The 19,667-nt window shown below is 37.5% G+C and overlaps 1 protein-coding gene across 6 annotated transcripts in view; it reads left to right on the top strand.

Annotated features, from left to right (window-relative positions):
- KATNIP (katanin interacting protein) overlaps positions 1 to 19,667 on the top strand; it is a 69,113-nt gene that overhangs the window by 14,761 nt on the left and 34,685 nt on the right. For 5 of the 6 annotated variants that reach the window (XM_075106134.1, XM_075106136.1, XM_075106137.1 and 2 more), the window contains exons 8-13: positions 2,099 to 2,262; positions 4,364 to 4,476; positions 4,936 to 5,047; positions 5,475 to 5,681; positions 9,783 to 9,923; positions 14,712 to 15,609. In XM_075106134.1, coding sequence (XP_074962235.1) covers positions 2,099 to 2,262; positions 4,364 to 4,476; positions 4,936 to 5,047; positions 5,475 to 5,681; positions 9,783 to 9,923; positions 14,712 to 15,609 — 1,635 coding nt within the window. Of the gene's footprint in view, positions 1 to 1,556; positions 1,638 to 2,098; positions 2,263 to 4,363; positions 4,477 to 4,935; positions 5,048 to 5,474; positions 5,682 to 9,782; positions 9,924 to 14,711; positions 15,610 to 19,667 lie in introns of those variants that run through there. The other variant, XM_075106139.1, reaches the window with a different exon arrangement.

Below are 19,667 nucleotides of genomic sequence, written 5' to 3' on the forward strand. Positions count from 1 at the left end.
TCAATAAGGAGAGCTTTCATGCTTTTTGCCCCTCTGTCTTACATGTAATTTCAGCACACGTCTGTCATGATTTTTCTTAGCTGTTGTCCTATTCTTACTTTTGTGGGTATTTTGTTGTTATTTTTACCACCTCAAGTATTTTGACTTAAGCAAAATTGTGAGAAACTCCAGAGCCTGTATACTTAGAATACTTTAGTCTTCTGCTACATCTTTACTACCTTCCTTCTCTTTTTGCTTCCACAGCATAAGACTTTTTCCTCTCCTTTTCAGTCCTTGTGCTTGCTCTGTGTTTCCCACTTTCCTTGTGGAGAGCTGTTTCCTGTGGTATTAACATAAGCGTGTCTTCTCAAAATCAGCAATTGACACTTTGGTGGAAGATTTTAATGCAATGTATTTATAGCAATAAAGGCATAGTTTTCCATGGCACAGCAAAACTAGCTCTGTTGCTGCTTGGGACTGTACTTGAATTACACCTTGAATGCTGCAGATCAGTCTCCAGTGCTGGGTAGGTATGCTGGTATCTAGTACCATACTGGAAAATGTTTCTCCTGGAGTGGAGAATGCCATTTTGAAAGCCCTGCTGCTTGTTCTAGAAATCTGCTGCTAAGGTGTAGTCTTTACCTTGGGGGGTGATGGGGGGGTGGAAACAACAACCCACAAAACAAAACAAAAAAAAACCAAACCCCACCACCAAACAAACAAAAAAACCCCAATAACCAAAGCCCAAATGTGTAGCGGCTGAAATCATAGCTGCAGTTGTTATTTCAATATGGTCCTTAATTGAAGAAGTCTGATGAACTTGAGTTTTGAAAGGTGACCATGCTCTTATGGTTGAGGCACTCTTTTCAAAAAAATCAGATTCCGGATGTGTCCCAAGAAAGCAATAAAGGTAATGGCTTGAAAAGTCAAAATATTAGTTTCTTAACTGACAGAAAACCAAATTGAGGAAAAGCAGCTAATTCTTTTTGGCTTCAAAATAAATCTTCTTTGTAGCTTCTGAGACCCTCACCCACCATCTGTCTGAGCAGATGCTTGCTTTGACCATTTTCCAAAGATGTGTGTAGCATTTTCTCAGGTTATAGTAGTGCTCGTTAGAGCTGTTTCTGTCCAACTATCACTTTAAATCCTTAAATTAATTTCATTTCACAGGGGTGGTATAGCATAGAAAAATAAAAATTATTTTATTCCGTCCCTGTGTTTGCAGAGATGACTAATGCCTGTTGAAAGTTTTTATGACTGAAGGTGGCTTAGGGCTTAGAGTGTGAATGCACACAAATCTCAATTCAGTTTTAACTTCCTGTCTTTTCAAGGTAGACTTCATATCACTAGGATCCACTGCCATTTTACTCTCCTGCTTAGTAAACCTCACTGCAGCATCATGAGCATACTTGCATATCAGCCTGTTCTTCAATATTTTTGCTTGATGTCTGTACAACTTCAGTCTCTTTTCTTCCCTTGACTTTTGAAGTCCTTGAGTATAACCACTGTGTTCTTTTTTAGTCCGATCTCAGATCCTCTACTAAATTTTATTTCCTTTCTTTTAAACCTATTTATAGGCTGTGACGTTTCTATTTCTCCAAGATGTTTGGGAAGATTGGGATACATATGGACATTTTGATGACTACTTAAGTGATAAGGTCATTTATTTTTTCTTGCAGATAGCAACCCCTGATTCCCCTTGTTTTGTTAGAAGACTCTGGGGCTTCCTCCAAAATAGCTGAACACCCCAGTTACACTGAAAAATTCTGGTGTGCTGAAATTACATATACTTCTTTTTTCGATTAGCTGTTACAATGCATTTCCATTAAATACCTGAATAAAGCAAGTACAAAAAACCATAAAGCATTAAAATTATGTTTCTCATTTGTCAGTTTTCCTCCTCTTAAGATACTGTTTCAGCTGTTGTCTAAAGTAAACATGACCTGAAATCTTAATATAAAAACAAATTGGAGAAATTCAGCCTCGCTTGGGATGGTTGCAGACTGCTGGCAAAGCCCTGTGTCAGTAACTGAACTGAATGTTTCAAATCTACATTGTTGCAAAGTTCCATAGTTATACGTCCAGACAAATGAATATTTCTTCCTTCTTTTGGTGGCAGGACCACTAAGTCGCCCAGAAAGACCGCTTTCAGCAACTCGAAAGAATGTCAGTGAAAAGGATCCTGATCTCTCAGTTTCAGCTGTGGTTAAAGCAATGCAAATTGAAAATGAAGTCTTGCAGCGAGATCTGCAAAGGCACACAGTTTTCACAAGCCCTCAGAAGGTATGGCAAAATAGAGAAAAGGGCTGTTTGATCAAGTAGCAAAACCCCCCTGAATTACAATCTCTTACACATTAAGATTATGTATGAATGAATGGTAGTGCCTCTTAATTGTAATTGAATTTGTATTATTCTTCCATAGGGTGGTTTTCTTTAATCTGCTTCCTCAGGATAACATCCCACAGTGCTCTCTTGATTTTAGGGATCACTGAGCAACTGATAGACCGGTGACGTGATATATCTATACAGTCAAATGCACAGCTGCAGGCCCAGTTGAGCCATTTTCATTCTGGAAGCTTCTTAAACAAGAAAACGTGTGATTTCCATACCAATAAATTGTGCCTTCCTAGTAGACTCAGTAATATGGGCACTGTTCCCTGTTAATACCTGCTCTGATTTAGGAGCAGAGCTGTCATGTATGCTGCTGGCTCTTAGTGAGGAGGAGCTAGTATGGGTTTTCTGCACCAATGTGTGTACATCTCTTATCACCAACAACCATGTTTAAAAGCAATTAAAACGTCTTATAAACAAGGACATCAACAAAAATTAATTCCCTTCTGATTCAGGTCAGACCATTATTTGTTGTTAAGTTAAAGAATAAGGTTTGTTTTAACAATCCTACCTAAACTTAGAGCATAACCTGTAATTCAGTTCTCCTAACAGAAAGGAAGTACCTAAAGAAATCTGACCATAAACTGACATTTACAAAATTATCTGCCATGGACAGTGTTCATGGATTCAAAGTCTGCTTCCAGTTTAGTGTTTAGCAGACTCACCTTTATAGGAAGGAAAAGAGATATGCCTAGACATTCTTGGAGTTACTAATTTGAATTCTGGGAGTTTCCAAGACAGCTGACTCTGTTAACCTAACTTATGCTCCCTGAAGTTGTGAGTTGATGCTATGATGAATATGTACCCACTGTCATTGCTGAGCCATTATTAGGTTTCTGGGGAGTTTTGGTTAGGAGTAAAAGTTAAAATGTTCTTTTACTACAAGTAAGTATTTTACATATGATTTCACCATCTAGGTCACCTTTTAATCTTATTCCTCTTGGTTTTGAGATATTTATAGCTTTGTGATTGAGAGAACAACTTCCACTGAATATTCTCACATAATGTATCTTCCTGCTAACATTAGGACTAATTTTAATATTGTTGTGCTTGAATGAAAAATAATGAAGTAATACTTAAAATAGATGTAATTTTACCCTGGCACTTGAGGTGGAGTTTCAAAAATCTGCTGTGAGTTCTCAGTCTTAAAGCTAACCTAAATGATCTTCCAAAAGTAATTTAATTTTGCTTACAGAATTAAGGGATTGTGGAACTTGGCATTTGGTATTTAAATGTATAACAATGCAGAATTTTTAATATTAAAAAAGTAATTAGCTTCTAAGCATTCTAAAGTTCTCTTACTCTTCAAAAATTATAGAAATGGAGGTGACCTAAGAACAGAAGGACTGCCATTCCTCATCTGACTAGTTGTTCACTATGCTGAGTATTCGGTCTCTGACAGAAGCTACCAATAAATTTTTAGGAAAAGTAACAAAGGGAGCAGGATATACTTACAAGGTGGAGTACAGGCAGAGGAAGAGCCCATAGCATTGTAAGAACTGTAGGACTTTTCCTCTGTTTTCTCTTAGATAGTGACTACTGATAGTTCTATATTTAAAGAAAAAATCAAGATTTTATTCTAATAAAACTGAGCTTGTTTTTGGTTTAAAAGTCTTTACAATCCTTTTTTGGAGAAGGAGAAAGTCTGAGCAGACCTGTGCCACAGCTTTGCCCAACTCTGAGTCCTACCAAATATATACAATGATTTCAGACAGATACATATATGTATTTTTAATACTCTTCAGAGAATGCTCTTATGTTACTTTTCTTCTGCATAGAAGATCAAGCTCCAAGCTCAGCTCTTTCATTGCAAATCAAGACCAAATCTGTTAAATGTGCTTTAACTCGGTGTAGAATTACAGATCAGCCAAGATTAGCTGAGACCAGAGCTGGGCACAAACTGTTATTTATTCTGGTGATGCAGACTGATACGATACTCATTGGTATGTAGAGAACAATGTGAATGAAACATGTTCATCTGTTTCTCACTTAGAAGAAATTTTCTGTTTCATCTGCTGTTTCTCCAATGGTTGAACCTCCAGAAAAAAGCCAGGCAAGGACTGCAGTCACAAAAGCTGTTGAGAGAATGTGTCCTTTTGGAAGCAGGTGTGTATGTATTTTCTTTAAGGCTAGCTTCCTATCTTGAATAGATATTTTTCAGTATAGCACTGCGTGTAGTGCAGTACCACTACACCTGATAATCTTTAGATAGCTGAGACATCATGCAAGTAGTAGCAAATCAGGGAGAAGGTTCCAGCCTTGGGCCAGTCTCTGTGGATCAGGGAACTGCAAACATCTCCCTCTGTTTGCCTCTATTACCTACGTATTACTTTCTCAGGCTGCCTCAGAACCAGCTGAGAACTGGAGCCCAGACTTTTAACCAAACTCCGTGTATCTAAGGTGGGATGTTGTAACAGTTGTCATTCAGCATGGGGGTACATGGGATTCCTCCGTGGGGTGTGTGGGTTCATCCTATCATCTCTTCACCTTCGCACAAACAATACTACTTCTTAAAAATACAGGAATTATGAGAAAGTAACACATAAAACAATATGTGTTTTTCAGACAACAGAAGAAACTTCTGAAAGTCCTTTCGGAGCCTGAGAGCCATTCTGCCTGTGATAATGACATATTCCTATCTGATGATAAATCTGAAGTAGATTCTACGTTGAGAGAGGTTTGTGTATATATGCACTATAACTGATGCTTCCCATATTACTAAAATAAAAGTACATTGAATGATCTGTATTCTACCGATTCTGCCCCACGTCAACTAATAAACCTATGGCAGGGTAAGAGAAGAGAATTTATCACTGTTCCTTTGTTCATCAGAATGACAAAGTAATCGGACAAAGAACAGAGAGCTTTCTCCTTAGGCTGTGTAAGAGGGTGATAAGTTCTCTTCTCTTGCCCTGCCATAGATTTACTAGTAGATGTGGGGCATAATTAGTGGAACCCAGAATGACTGAATGTCATCCAGATAGCCTTGAGTTTGCAAACTTTTTGCTTTTGACTCATCAGTATTGTAGTCTTAATAGTCTTTATTTTGTTCCACATTTTATTGTTTTGTCACTTATTTTATACCGTATTTCATTTTGGTCCAGGTGACAACCAGTGTGGAAATACATGATGCCATTTATGTGACTATGGAACTACTTTCTAACTGGGGAAATCCAGTAAATGTGGGCCTGAGAGAGGTGGAATTCTTTGATTTATACAATGAAAAGATATTTGTGTCTCCTCATGATGTGGACATTCGAAATGCTGACAACCCAGGGGATTTGTGCTGCTTGGTCAATAAGAACTTAAAGGTAAGACAGCTTAGTCCTGGCTGTGAAAATTTCCCATTATAGTATTTCTTTAATATTCTGTCCCCAGATTTTTTGTTTAGAAACATGATTGCATTTTGAACCTGACTTGCATAACAACTATCTGATAATTTAAAAAAATACAAATATTGCTTATTATTAACAAATCCAGTTTTCCTGTCCAAGATGTTGGTATTCAGTCATAATTCTGTTTTAGAACAGATTTTGATTAATTTGCCTGACTTAACTGAGCAACTGGGAGGAGGCAGATTTCATTCTGCCTCCTTATATATTAACTCTGTGGTATTGGATGAAAGAACACATTCAGTTTTTAAAGTATTGTAATATAATCGTAGTATTTGTAGAACAAGTTCACAAAACTTTAAGGACAAGGAATTTCACAGTTTTACAGTTGTCTGCTCATAAACTTAAGTAATTCTTGTGATCTGAAGGTATAGGAGCTTCACTGCTAACTTCTTCCAGATGTTTAATATGAATTTAAGTAAAATTAAAAGGAAAAATGCTTATTTTCTTTTATCCCCTTGTTATCCTTTTACCTAGGGAAAACTCATGGAAGAATAAGAATGCATAGGTAGGTAGTTTTGAACAAAAGATTAAGAAAAATGTGTGGCATGGTAAAAATATTTCATGGATCTTCTGTGGGCTAGTATGATGAGACATTAGGTGGTTACATACTAAGGACAATGGACAGAAGACAATAACTGACATGAAATTCTGGTGCTACTGAAGAGATTAGCAAACGTCCATAGCCCTTCATACAGCCATAATTCCATTTGCGCTGCACATTCACTGTGTGTCCTTTGTCTCCATGGGCCTTCAGAGCTAGGATTCTAGTAAAAATTAGTATAATTTCAGTGGATGAGGATACTAAATGACTTAGTCTTTTAAAAAGTATAAATTCTAACTCACTTCCTGCTAGGGCTATTTTTCTGCTTGCAGGGTGAATGAGAATAGAAAGGACAAATATGCAGTATTTTGAAATTTAATTAAAACTCAGTATGGAGTATTATTTCCAGGCAAATATTTTCACTTGAAACATCTTTCTTACTGTCTCCTGAAAATCATAGTTTGGGTGTCAAAAATACCCATACTTCTTTATAGGCCATGCTCTCAGGCAGATGGTGTTTGGTAGTAGTAGTACTGACTCCCAGACTTTCTAGATAATTATAAATTATGTAATGATAAATTCATTAATCCAATATAAACCTGTTATTCTAGCATTTCTCATATATTTATATATCCTGTTATTCTTAAGTAATGACATTTTGTTTCATTGATTAATATATTCCTATGATTTGTGACACTGTAATCTTCTCTCTTGAAGCTGGAAAGGTGTTGCATCAGAGAAGATGTAGTCTGGACAGGGAATATGGTCTTAGAATGTGGATATGTGATAACCGAACTGCAGACTCTTTCAGAAGTCAAAGCAGCATTTCCAGTTTGTGTAGATTTCAGATCATACGGGAAAGCTTTTGTGTGCATTTGAAAAAAACAACAAATTAATGAATCTTCTAGGAACTAATATTTTCAACAGAATGAAAACTAATATAAAAACTTACTTTGTGGAAAAGTCACTTTAGTGTGGTTAAAACACTTCCATCTTTGATCATTTAGTTGTACATTGTCTTTGAGAATAGACATACTTGAAGATCAGGGATTTTATTTATTTGTTAGTTTATTTATTACTCTTGCAGACTTTTAAGAACACTTAAATTGCCTCTTCCCTTGTATTCCTTGATATGCTGTAAAAGAAAAAAATGCCTGGCAGAACATTAGGTGCTCTTAACTAAGGAAATGGTACCTGATGGGATATAATGCTTAATAAGGCATAGATTAGGCATCATATTGAAATTGTTTTTCGTAAACCTTTTTGATTCTTATAGGCATATGTAGGTCCTTTAAACCTCAGAGTAACAAGGACCGGTAACTGTAATTCTAGAAGTACATAACAATGGTATTTCTTCACAATGGTGAACTTTCAGACCCATGTCATTCCTCTTCACAGTGCTCAAGCCTTCCTTTACTCTCCATCAGGTCCTCCAGTGCCACAAAAAGCAGTGTCGGTGCCAGTCTCCCACAAAATCTAAGATCAAAGGTTCCCACTCTCACTTTTTTCCTTGATCCAGTACAAGTGTAATTCCTACCCCAACATATCAGGTTTCACTCTGATGGTTCAAAGAACTTTTGGGCTAGATTTTTCAGTGCTAGTTGCAAAGACAATAACTCCAGACTCAAGTACATCATATGAAGGCAAAGACATCACCATCACTCTTAGCGATAAAACATGAGAGTCCTCCAAAGTCTCATGAGTTTTGGCATGTATTCGTCAAGGTGCCTTCAATTTCTGATGTCAGATCTTTGACGTGCTGACAGAGACTGTAAGACCTGTGGGTTTGCATATCCTCAGTCCTAAGCAGTTAGTGCCACTGATAAAATCATATCTACAGCTGCCTCTCACTCAAGACACAATACTCGCCCTGGCACTGATATGCCTTCTAGTGTTTGGGAGGTCATGTGCAACTTTACAGAGAAACTAGTGCGCAGCATGAACAGGTCTCTAGAGTCCATTTTGGTGCTGAATCTGGTGCCCTCCTGCAAAGGCACCTCTGGCACTGTGCCAGTACACACCAGAAGGTATTGATTTTCAGGGCATCAGGTACTGACTTGAGGGGTCTGGAGATGGGTCGCCTATCAGATGTTGTCTGCTGTTAGGAAATTATGTTTTAATCATTCTTGTTAATAGTATGACTTGAGTAACATGATCTAGCTTTTAAGTTGATCATGGAACTGGATCCACACTGGTTTGAGGGCTATCCTTAATTTCTTTGATGTTGAGAGGCTTCTTCCATTTTTTATATAGAAAGGATGAAACCTGTCTGGCACTGTTTATGCCGAAAACCGACACTCAAAGCAACAACAGTCTCCCAAAGCTTTTTGAGAGGCCTCTGGGGCAGAGAACCATCAGAGCTTGGAATACGTAGATGACCACTCTGAGAAGTGGATCTGTTAATGATATCTTTGAACAGACTGGCAGAGCTCTGTCCCTACCATCATTAGGCACACCTCTAAAGTACTCGATAGGAAAGTTTTGTAGTTACTGCCTTCAGGAAGGACAGACTCACTTCAAAGTGAAACGTGGTAAAATACTGACTTTGTGTATGTGCTGTGTGACTCTATGTACTGTGTATCCTTGAAATAGAAAGGGAGCTAATTTATCTGCTAATCTCAGATCACTGAAATGTTGTCTGCATGTATATTTCTTTTGTGCCCTCACTCATCTCTGTTTTGGGGTAACATTCAGCATCAAGTATGTTAATATGCAACATTTTGATTTTGAAACTCTTTACTCCTTGCTTCTTCCTGAGCTGCCACACACCCTCTTTCTCCATTTCTGAACACGTAGAAGTAGCAGTTCTGAACAATGTCCAGTATTATGCATTCTTTGGTACTTTAAAATGTCGTGATTGTCAGTTGTCTCTTAAATTCATGTCGGGAGTTTCTGTGGTATCTTAGAAAATTTCTTAAAAATTTCAAGTGTAGAGTCCCATATATAGTTCTGAGGAATAGATCTGTAAGTGAAATTAGTTGTATGTGCAAAGCCTGGTTAAAATAGAGGCAGTGAAATAAAATTCTGTAAGAAGATTCCCCTCTTTAGAGGGCAAAACAGGAGTGTGAGCACTTTAAGAAATCATAAAATGTTTATACGGTGTCTGTTGTGCTCAGTGATCACCTCTGGTGCCCGCAAAGCTGATTAATTTGATTAAAATACACTGGGCTTGCTTTGACCCCGCAGTTACAAAGCATGGCAGACTGCCTGTCATTTATGAGCATGCAGATGTCTTACTGGGACAGCAAGCAGCTGACCTTTATTTAATTGTCAGGTTGTTGTGAGCTGTCTTACAGGCAGGAGAGATGGATTTACTGTTTGGAAAGGGGGTTAAGGTTTTGCTCCTAATGTAACAGATTTTATTAAATGGTTACTTTTCTAATCAATGTATATTTTTCTGCGGGCTGGTGAGTTAATTAAAATATGCTGCTTTAGGAAAAAAGTATTAGTGACAGACTGCTTGTATGTGTTTTTAGACCGCGAAGGAAAGCTTCCTTTGGATGTGCCCTTTCCATCCGCCCATCCAACTTTACTTTGTTATCCGCAATCTCACCCGGTCACATGACTTTGGTATATCCAAGATCAAGATTTGGAATTACAACACAACAGCTCCCTGTGTAAGTAGTCTTTTCTCAACTCCTCTGTATGTATGCTCTACCTTGCCTAGGGAAACTCAGTTTGATCTTCTTTCCAAAAGTATAAAATAAAAGTAGATACCATTTTCTCTAACAAAACAGGGAGCTAGGAGGGGTCCATGTCTACTGTGAAATTTGCTTTTGCCTTAATTGTAAGTGGTAACAATGTAAATGTTAAGGTTTTCATAAGCACAGTTGGCATTTTCTTTCAAAGCTATGAAAGATCTCTGAAGACCTAGTAAAAGGCTTGCATATTCTGTCAGTTAATCATTTACTGTGGTGAGAAATAAAGATACAAAGGTAAGTGCATCTTAATATTCAGGACTTTCAGTTGTTTTATCACAATATAAATAAATATATGTTTAAATATGTGTTTTCTTATGTATATAGGTATAAATAGGCTGACTGTTGCTCCATTTTGGTTTTGTCACTTTAATTAAAAATTATACTGTGTGTTCATAATAAAATAAGTAATCTAGTGTTACAAGAGAGACATCTCATGGCAGATGGTCCCTTGTTGGTGTGTTTGAATGTCACCACAGAAATTATTCTTGTTTGTACACTGTGATGTTAAGGAAAAAATCCCAGGTACTGGATCAAAGAGGATTTGGTGTCCTGGATTATAAATAAGAGGCTTTATCCCTCTGGTTTTGCTCTCATCTATGCTCTTATATAAGCACATATGGTAATTTATACTATGGAAATGGCCATGGAAGGGACAGCTCAAACAAATTTACTATACCATGATTTGTATTTTTTTTTTTGGAATTTTATTAGCTCTTAAAATGTGGGTTACAGAATGTTCCGTCATCATTAGAGAGCGTGAAAGGGACTGCTGTTTTTGGAGGTGGTGGTATGATTTGTTACCAAACCTATTGAATATAATGCAGGAAATACACATAAATATATTTCTGTGTTTCAAGGCACTTTTTTTTTTAATAAACCACTGTGAGGCAAGCTGTAAAATCCATTAGGAGTATAATCCCATGGATTATGGTGGCAGTGCAGCTGTCTACAATGACTAAAGAAATGTCTCGTTATCCTTAAGATGAAAGAATAATACAAAGCAGTTCTGCCTAATTCTGTAATTCGTCATGAGGAAGTTTTGTCTGAGAAGTATAAAACCGCAAAATATAATTAGCTAACAATTTTCTTCCTGGTAATATAAATCCAGAGTGAGATTTCTGTGTTGGTTTTCAGTAATCATTCTAGCCTCCTTTTTTCCCTCAAAAACCACATAAGTGAGAGATGTCCAAGTACTTCTTCAAAAAATAGACAAAAAATTAAATCAGGACAGTACTTTTAGATTATTGAAAATGTTTGTGTTTTAGAATTTGAGTCTGGAAGTAGAAAAAATCATGTGTCTGAAGGAAGGTGTAAAAGTCAGATTACATCATTTTCATACATTCCTTGATGAAGTCTATTACAAGGAAGGACTCAGAGAATGCTTCATCTTGCCTTTATTTACTTCAGGTGGGGTCTGCAAAAAAGGAGGTCATTTTTAGTCTGCAAGAACAGATGAAGTGTAAGTGAGGACACCCAGTTCTTTTCAAGATTGTCTGAAATATTCAGGCATTTTACAAATACTTGTTACAGCCTTGAAATTGCATCATTACTTGATGCTGTTAAAACTCTTTTCATAAGATCCAATATGATGTCTGTTGTATGCCTTCACAAATCTGTGAATGGAACTAATACTTAAAAAAACCAAAAGCATTAATATCTTAGTTGCTCTCCAACTGGATCATTTTCTCCTTCAAGTGATTGCCCATATGCATGTTCCTCCTGTGTGTATATCCATGTCCGTTCTCTTGAGCTGGAGATTTTTTTCAGTGCTGGACTAGCACTGGGGTGCATTGTCTGTAAGGATGCAGCAGCTTTGTTCTGTCAGAGTTAGGTTTATAGAAGAACTGTAAATTCAGTTCTTTTAGTTGTTGACTTCTTTTCTATTGATGCTTCTTTTTGACTCTTCTGTGAGAAGTCAGGCAGGAGCAACTTCGAGTCCTCTGTCCAGGTGTAACTCACAGAAAAATGCCTCTGGTTTTAAGCTTTGTCCTTCATGCACAAATATCATTGAAATGGCCAGAAATACCATGCCTGTTGCTTCATTTGAAAGCACTCTCCCAGCAGGCACCCTGTGAGGGCTGAATGGGCAAGCTGGGAAGGAGCAACAAGAGAAACTACAGAACTATTCCCAAAATCTTTAAATTTTTTCTCTCTGACGTTGATCGTACCTACTTGCTTATTCTAATTACTCTTCTGGGGGGAAAAAAAAAACCTGCTTTGGATGAAGTATTGAGTGTTTGTTTACAGGGTGGCTCCTTGATGGAATTATTCATAAGGAAGACATCTCTCCAACCTCGAGCTTGAGGGGAGTTAAACTCAAGCACTAGGAGAAGCTAACCATTCTGTCCATCTTCCCCACCACATCTGATCACTAAGCAACTGGAAGCTCAGAAGTGGGGTGGGAGGGAATGAAAAAGAGCAGTTCTTCATCTTGTGTCTGCACGTTTGTTCTTGGAGTCCCTGAGATCTATTCATGTTTTTCCTGTCTGAGCTTCAGTCTGCTTGTCACCACACAAAATTTTGGTGCAAGAGATTTTCATTAGCTCTTTTCTTCATGAGTAGATGGTTCTTCTGAGCTATTGCGTGTTATTAATGCCTGCCCCAGTTCAGTCTGTCTCTATTGCCTTAGAAATATCTGTACCTTTGGTTGGTTCATCTTGATACAGTCTGGACACTACTCTTGGGGAAACTTCGTATGTTACCTATCCCAGACATCCCAAAACTTCAGAGAAAGTATGTACTTTCCCACTGACTGGAATAATAATTTTGAAGTGACTGGCCCTCTTCTGTGCTTGACTGGCCCTCTTTCAGGGAGAATAAGCTCCACCATCTCATTTTGTAATGTTTTCTCTGTCTACCTGTCATCTTCCGGTACTGGTGGGTGGAGTGGGATTAATTTAAAAACATTTTGTTCTTAAGAGGTTGGTGATTTTAATGTAAAAATATTAAATTGACAAATACTTTTCAAAATACATTTGTGTATATTTCTGTGGTTTCATACAATTTGTATCTGTTCCCAGGCAAAAACACAGAACTAAGGTTTGAGTATTCATAAGAGCAGTAAAAGCTAGGATATTCTGTAGAAATGTTGTCATTATCCCAAATTCAGCTGTGAATATCCACTATCTCTAGCATTTAAGGGAGACATTAACAGTACAGTCGTACAAAGATTCAAAAAATAGCATTATTGAGGCATCCTGATAGTCTTGCTCTTCCCCATCATAATTTCAGGCCAAGCCATGTAGTTAGTTTTTAATATATATAATTATTAAAGTGTTTTGATCTTCAGTTACATTAATCTAGCAGTGTCCTTGTTCAAGAGGAAAAAAAAAAGTTTTATGGCCAAATGCATCAGTGCAGACATACAGCACTTTATAATACCCTAGGAGTAACACAGGCAGTCATGGCATAATGGCCAATGAAACTGCATCTGTAGCTGTTCTCTGAGAAGTTAGTGAAGGTTATCTTTTTCTATCAGGAATTTGTCTCGCATTCCTACACCTACTCCCCTCCCTCAACCATAGCTTTCTTGTTATGCCTGCATATTCTGTTTTTCCCCCTGCGTAGGTCCATATTACATTTTTTGCCTCATACATGTTATTATTTGGAAAGCAGTAGAATGGAAACTATAAAGATTTGTAAACTGTAAAGAGTGCATGCAGGAGTGAAGAACTGGAGACACGTGTACTTGAATGCGAAGGAGTAGCAGGTTTAGGCTGAGGGCAGAGGAAAATTTAAATTGATATTCAAAGAGAACTGACATCCAGGAGATGAGCAAGAGGAATGAAACTGAAGCTTCTTACTTTCATGAAAAGCTTCTCAGTTTCCATGAAAATAAGTAAAGAACAGAGAGTTTTTAGAGACTCTCTGTGATGGACGTGTTACCAATATCTAGAGGGCAGAAAGGAGATGGATTTTGTCTCATCTTTTATATTTTCTTTGAAGATACCAGTATTTTTGTTAAGAGGGAGAAAAGGTTAGATGGAAATAATGAGAATAGAAAGAACATTAGTTCCAACTTCAATGGAATGAAAAAAATCAGGTTTGAGTGGCTGCCACAGAAAAAGAGAACATAGAGATAAAGTTGTGAGTGGCAGAGTTGTGTCTGAGATAAAGACCTTCTATTTAAAAAGCTAGTTAAGTGTTGGAATAAGCCATCAAGGCAGATTATTTGAAAATCATTAAAAACAGTTTTCTTCACAATGGTATAGGTTATTTTACTTTCTTCATTGGAAGGAGATGGACTGGATGATTTTTTTTTAACATCCTTTCCAGCCCTGTATTTCTATAACTCTTTTTAGCTATAGTGGCTTTGATCCGCGTGGTTGATTGCTGTGGAACATGTCATGACAGTGGTGAATCTTAAAGATGCTGAAGCCAAATGTGCCTCTGGAATTTATATCCTGACCAAATATAATTATACTTAATCTAGGCTTCTTCGCTCAATCTTTTCTAAAGCCTTGTCAGCCAAAATGGTCCATAGTAGTGTCTAGCAAGGTTTTTAGATGTTTTAAATAAAATCTTAAATATTCCATGGTATTTTTCAGTTGTTTGAACTTTTGATTAAAAAGTAGTCAAAAGCACGTTACTGACACAGGGTTTTAATTGTTTTCATCTGTTTATTGATTAACGTCAGAGTTACACAGCAGTGATATCTAGTGCCTGAACAGCTTAATTGAAATCTTTGTAATTTTATTTTTGTAGGACCTTGACATTGGAGCAAAGAAGGTGAAGTTATATGTTGATGAGAACCTTGTATTTGATGGTGAATTAGAGAGAGCCTCTGGAGATCTCCTCACTGACCATAGCACTACAATTGATCTTACAGATCACAGGCGAGATATCTCTGTGTATTCAAGTGAAAGGAAAGAAGTAAATGCACCTACAGTCACAGAGAAGAAAGCACACCTACATTTTAAATGCTTACAGTCAAACAGTACTTCACTAAACTGGGAATCTCTGCCAGAAGAAAATCTTCTTGAGCATAAGATGAACTCAGTCAGCTTTACAAAGAAAAAATTGTCTGAGTTAGAGGATGATCTAAAAATGTTACCTTCTCAAGTTTGTGTAAAAGATGCCAAAGAGAATGAAACTGTTCTAGCAGTTATGGAGCATGTTCAATCTGATGATGAAGAACTTAATCTGAGTGAGCAAATGGAAAAGCTAACAGGAAGAAAACTGTCTGATTCTACAGGTGCAATTCCTTCTTGGTTACGGTCATCCTCCCAATTAACAGAGAATAACCAAGTTACTTCCAGTAAACAGAAGCCTCCCTGGCTTGCTACAGAACATGGTTTAGGCTTGAGATTTCAAACACAGTCAGATGGAATAATGAAAAACTTTTCAGATCTGACTAATGAGGATGTCAAATGTGAGAGAAATGAGCTGGGAAGATCCAGTAGTAGAAATGCAAATGGAGATGAGAGATCACAAATCCTAACCAGAAAGGATGGTGGTGTGGGCTTGGACATTTCGGAGCAACTTTCTAACAAAAATTGCTGCAGCTTACAGTACCCTACAAGTGGAAGGAGAAGTGTCAGATATGTAAAAAAGGAGGGTTTAAACACTATAAATCTTGGAGAAGATTATTCTGCACTCAAAGGTAAGAGCTCACAATAGCAACCTTAGTGCATGTGCTGACATGTTCTCCATTTTGCAGAAACACAGAATCATTTAGGTTGGAAGGGACTTCTTGAGATTCCCAGAGGTATAGACAGTGGGATTTTATTTGTGGTGTTCGCAGTATTCACTTTTTCTCATTCGTACTATGAAAATGCTCGCAGTGTCTCTCCTCATCCTATATCTGGCAGGAAATGCTCTTTTTCTGAAAACTTTACATTGTGAGTTAGTGTTTTTAAATTTATTTGGAGAATACCGAAGACTAAATTTCAGTAAATTATATTGTAAAATTTGACAGCAAATGCTTGCTAATATCAATGAAAATCTGCAAAAAGATAAAGAAGAGTGTGCCCTCAAGTTAGTGAGTAAATTTACAGTTTATTTATGTAGTAGGTTTTGTGCCTTTCTCAGTGACAATATATGCTAAATATATTTATTCAGAGTGAACGGAAACCTGCTCTTATTTTCCCTCTCCACTCATTACATTACCTACCTCTTTCAAATCTCTCCCTCAGACATCTCTGCTCATTTATGAAGAGTTTTCTAGTAAATTTAGCTGTTACCTTGTCCATGCTTTTGATTATCCTTGTCATCCTTCGCCAAACCTTTTTTAGTGTGCCTGGATCCTGTTGGAGGTGAGGAACCCAGATTTGTGTAGTTGTGTTCTGCCTCTGGCAGTAGCCAACAGCGTGTCTTCAGGGAAGAGTGTGAGAACTGGGCAAGTTCTGAAGTCCTTTGGCATTCTGTAATTCTTCAGCATTCAATAACTTGTCTCAAATGAAGACAGTCTGCCAGAACGAGGACAACAAGGCCCAGAGAATTCGAAGAAGAGGTTACAAAACCACGAGATTTTGGGTGTGATTTAGTAAAATTAACTATCAGAACAATTTACATGAAAGTGTAGCTTGCTGTATATTGTATTTGGGTGTTTACATTAAAGTTATGGTCATAAGGGACAGGAAGTATGCCTAAATGTAAGAATGACAGTTCAAATTCTACAGCAGCTATTCCATGAAGTTTTTGGACAAAGTTGAAGAAAGTAGGTCTTTCTAAACTTAGAATGTCTGAATTTTTCCTTCTCTGCCCCTCTGCGTAGAAAACAGAAATTTTGTAAGTATGTCTGAAATTATACATCAAAGAAGAAAAAAGTACAGAAATAGTTGGAATAACTGCCATCTTCCCTTCACTCACCCACTCACCACAGCCCATTTGCTGTTTCACACATTTTATAGTATCTCTGTTAGATTAAAAACTTGTCAACATTATGAAAACTGTAAATAAATCCCACCTTAGTAATTTATGTTGAGTTGTAAAACTGGTAACAATTTAGGAGTTCTATTGTAAACTATAAGATGAGAGTTGTTATGATTCTAATTACAATGTCCTCTAATTTTGCTCAGAGCAGGTTTTGTCATCTGGGGCTTAAAACTCACAATATGTGTTTGTCCCTGGGAAAATTGCATATCATCTACCAGCTTTTGTTCTGTTTGTACTGTACTGTGCAAGGTAAAGCCATCTTCAAAGTGGAGCTGAGTGAGCATTAACAGGGAAACAATTTTAAGTGTTTCCCTAAGAGCAGTGAATTTTAATTGGTATGGGGCTAGGGGAACTGTGGTTTCCCGATAGCAGTATGTGACAAAGGGGAGGCTGCACAAGCTCATATGCAATGTCACAGCATGTCTTTGGTCATTAAATGAAGACTAATGAGAACAACAGAAATTAGAAATAGCACATACATGCATACTTGGCTCCAGTTAATGTTGCTATAAAAACATACAATTTTTCTTTGAAAACTGGTTTAATGTGCAAAGGAAATTATGGAAGTATGCTGATAAAATTTGCAAGTAACACATAATTTGGGGTATTATGAGTTAGAAAATTGAAGAACTGTGTAGGAAGATGAACTTGAGGACTGGAGTAATGGCAATGGAATGCAATTCAATAGTACTGCTTGCAAGGTCATTTGGGGACTAATAACAAAAAATTAAGTTGTAAGCTGAGTAATCATCAATTGCAAATGACCGAGGAAGAGAAGGATCTTGGTTGACTGGTTGATAACAGATGGACTGTGAAATGGTTGTGTGACGCAGGAGTGATTATAGCAATGCACTCCAAGGATGTATCAGCAGAGGCATTCCTGTTAGTTAGGGAAATGTTAGTATCTCAGCAGAGGCACTTGTGAGATGTCAGTTGGAAAACTGCAGTTCTGATCATCCATTTTCAGGGAAGTTGATTACAAAGTGGAACAGATACAGAAAAGAGCTTTTAGAATGATTTGAGGAATGAAGTGTGTGATTGCAGCATGGAAATATGGCTGCTATTTATAACTGCAGGGAGTAAAAATGAATTTAACACAACAGAGGGAGAAGAAAGGTGTTTTTTTTCAAGCTAGTGTTGTCCCAAAACGTAGTTTACTGAAGTTTTGAGAGGAATTGCATGGTCTGTGTTGCCAGCAGAAGCAGGGCAAGGAACTTGGTGATTCAAAACACCCCTCCTAAACCCACAGGGGAGATGCATGCTTGAGGTGTCATTATTTCTGGACTCTGGGACAGCATCCATTATACAATCCCCTCAGGCATGCAGAAGGCTGGGAATGCATCTGTAATGTCTGCAAGTGGGATACTCTTTATCTACATGCAGAGTTTGTTGTTCACATGGCCACAATCAAAATAATAAATTTAAATTCTAAAAAGAAATGCCAGACCCTGTAAGCCTTCAGCCATTTACCTCTGCTTTTGGGATATTCTTGGCTTTCCTTTCACAGCTCCATTTCTCCTGTTGTCATTCCTTAATGTAGCTAACAAACCTGTTAACCTCCCAGTGAAAATCGCTCCTATTGAACTGCTGTAGAAGTGTTAAGAGGTGTAACCTCTATACTGCTTGAAGTACTTAACACTAAAAAAGAGGGAAAATACTTCCAAATCAAGGAAAGCCAATGGATGTAAAATGCTCTTCTGTACATGCTTATCCTGAAATTTTCAAGCTTTGACATTTTAAAGTGGTAAATATATATACAGTATCTTCTTCCGCTAAATTATGAGGCTCTGGGAAGTACTGTTTGGGATCACCCACCCCATGAGTATCCATATACACAGTGGTTTGAAGAAGAAAGTGACTTACAAATAACAGATGTTCTCTGAAATATGTACCTTTGCTTCCTATCTGTATTTCCCGTGTGGAGTGGGGAGGAGTGTCCAGGCTGGCCTCCAGCCTTTCATGCTGGAAGACAACCCTCTTTCACGTGGTTTCCCATCTGCTTTAAAATGCTTATTTTTATCTCCCTTGTCCCCAGTGTAAATGATTATTGGCCATAGGTAGATTAGGAGCATTGCCTCTTTCCCAGTATTTCCAAAAACAAAGTTAAAAGTTAGTCTTGAGCAGTCGTTTGGGAAAACGTTATTTTGCATTTTACTGCAATTAGCATTTATTCTTGATAACCATTTGTTTTAGTATCCACTCAAGGACATTGTACAGAAGTAAAATCTAGCCCATGGGCCTGTAATTGTTTAGTACACCACTTGCTTTTCTTCATTTATTTGAAGGAAATACGTAAGTGACAGCTTTATTGAAAAATCTTTGTTATTATCTGTTCTTAATTGTTTTGAGATGGAAATTAAGCAGCTCCTCAGTGCAGTCACAAGGAGACCATGGTTTGCTCTTATTGTGCCCCTCTAATTTGTCGCCCCCACTGCATTCCCATTAGATACTTCATCATTATCCCCCTTCTACATCTCACACTTGCTGAAAAGTGAGAAAAATGTTTGGATGTTACCTGCATAGAATGCAACACTCACCTCATCCTCCTTGTATGCTGAACCTACTACTTTTCTCACCACTTTCCTTTTATATGCAGGTGGCTGATTTTGACAGTAAGCACTAGCTTTTCTCTGTAATGCTTTAGAAACTTAACCAGTTCAGCCATTTCCAACTGTGTGGAAGATCATCTGCAGAAATGCAGATGATTTAAACTATTGTGACAGCCACACAATAAGTATCACTGGGCAAAATCCCAATTTCTTAAAGTGTTAAGTCAAGAATTTG

This window comes from Phalacrocorax aristotelis, chromosome 10, assembly GCF_949628215.1.
Source record: "Phalacrocorax aristotelis chromosome 10, bGulAri2.1, whole genome shotgun sequence".
NCBI classification, from domain to species: Eukaryota; Metazoa; Chordata; class Aves; order Suliformes; family Phalacrocoracidae; genus Phalacrocorax; species Phalacrocorax aristotelis.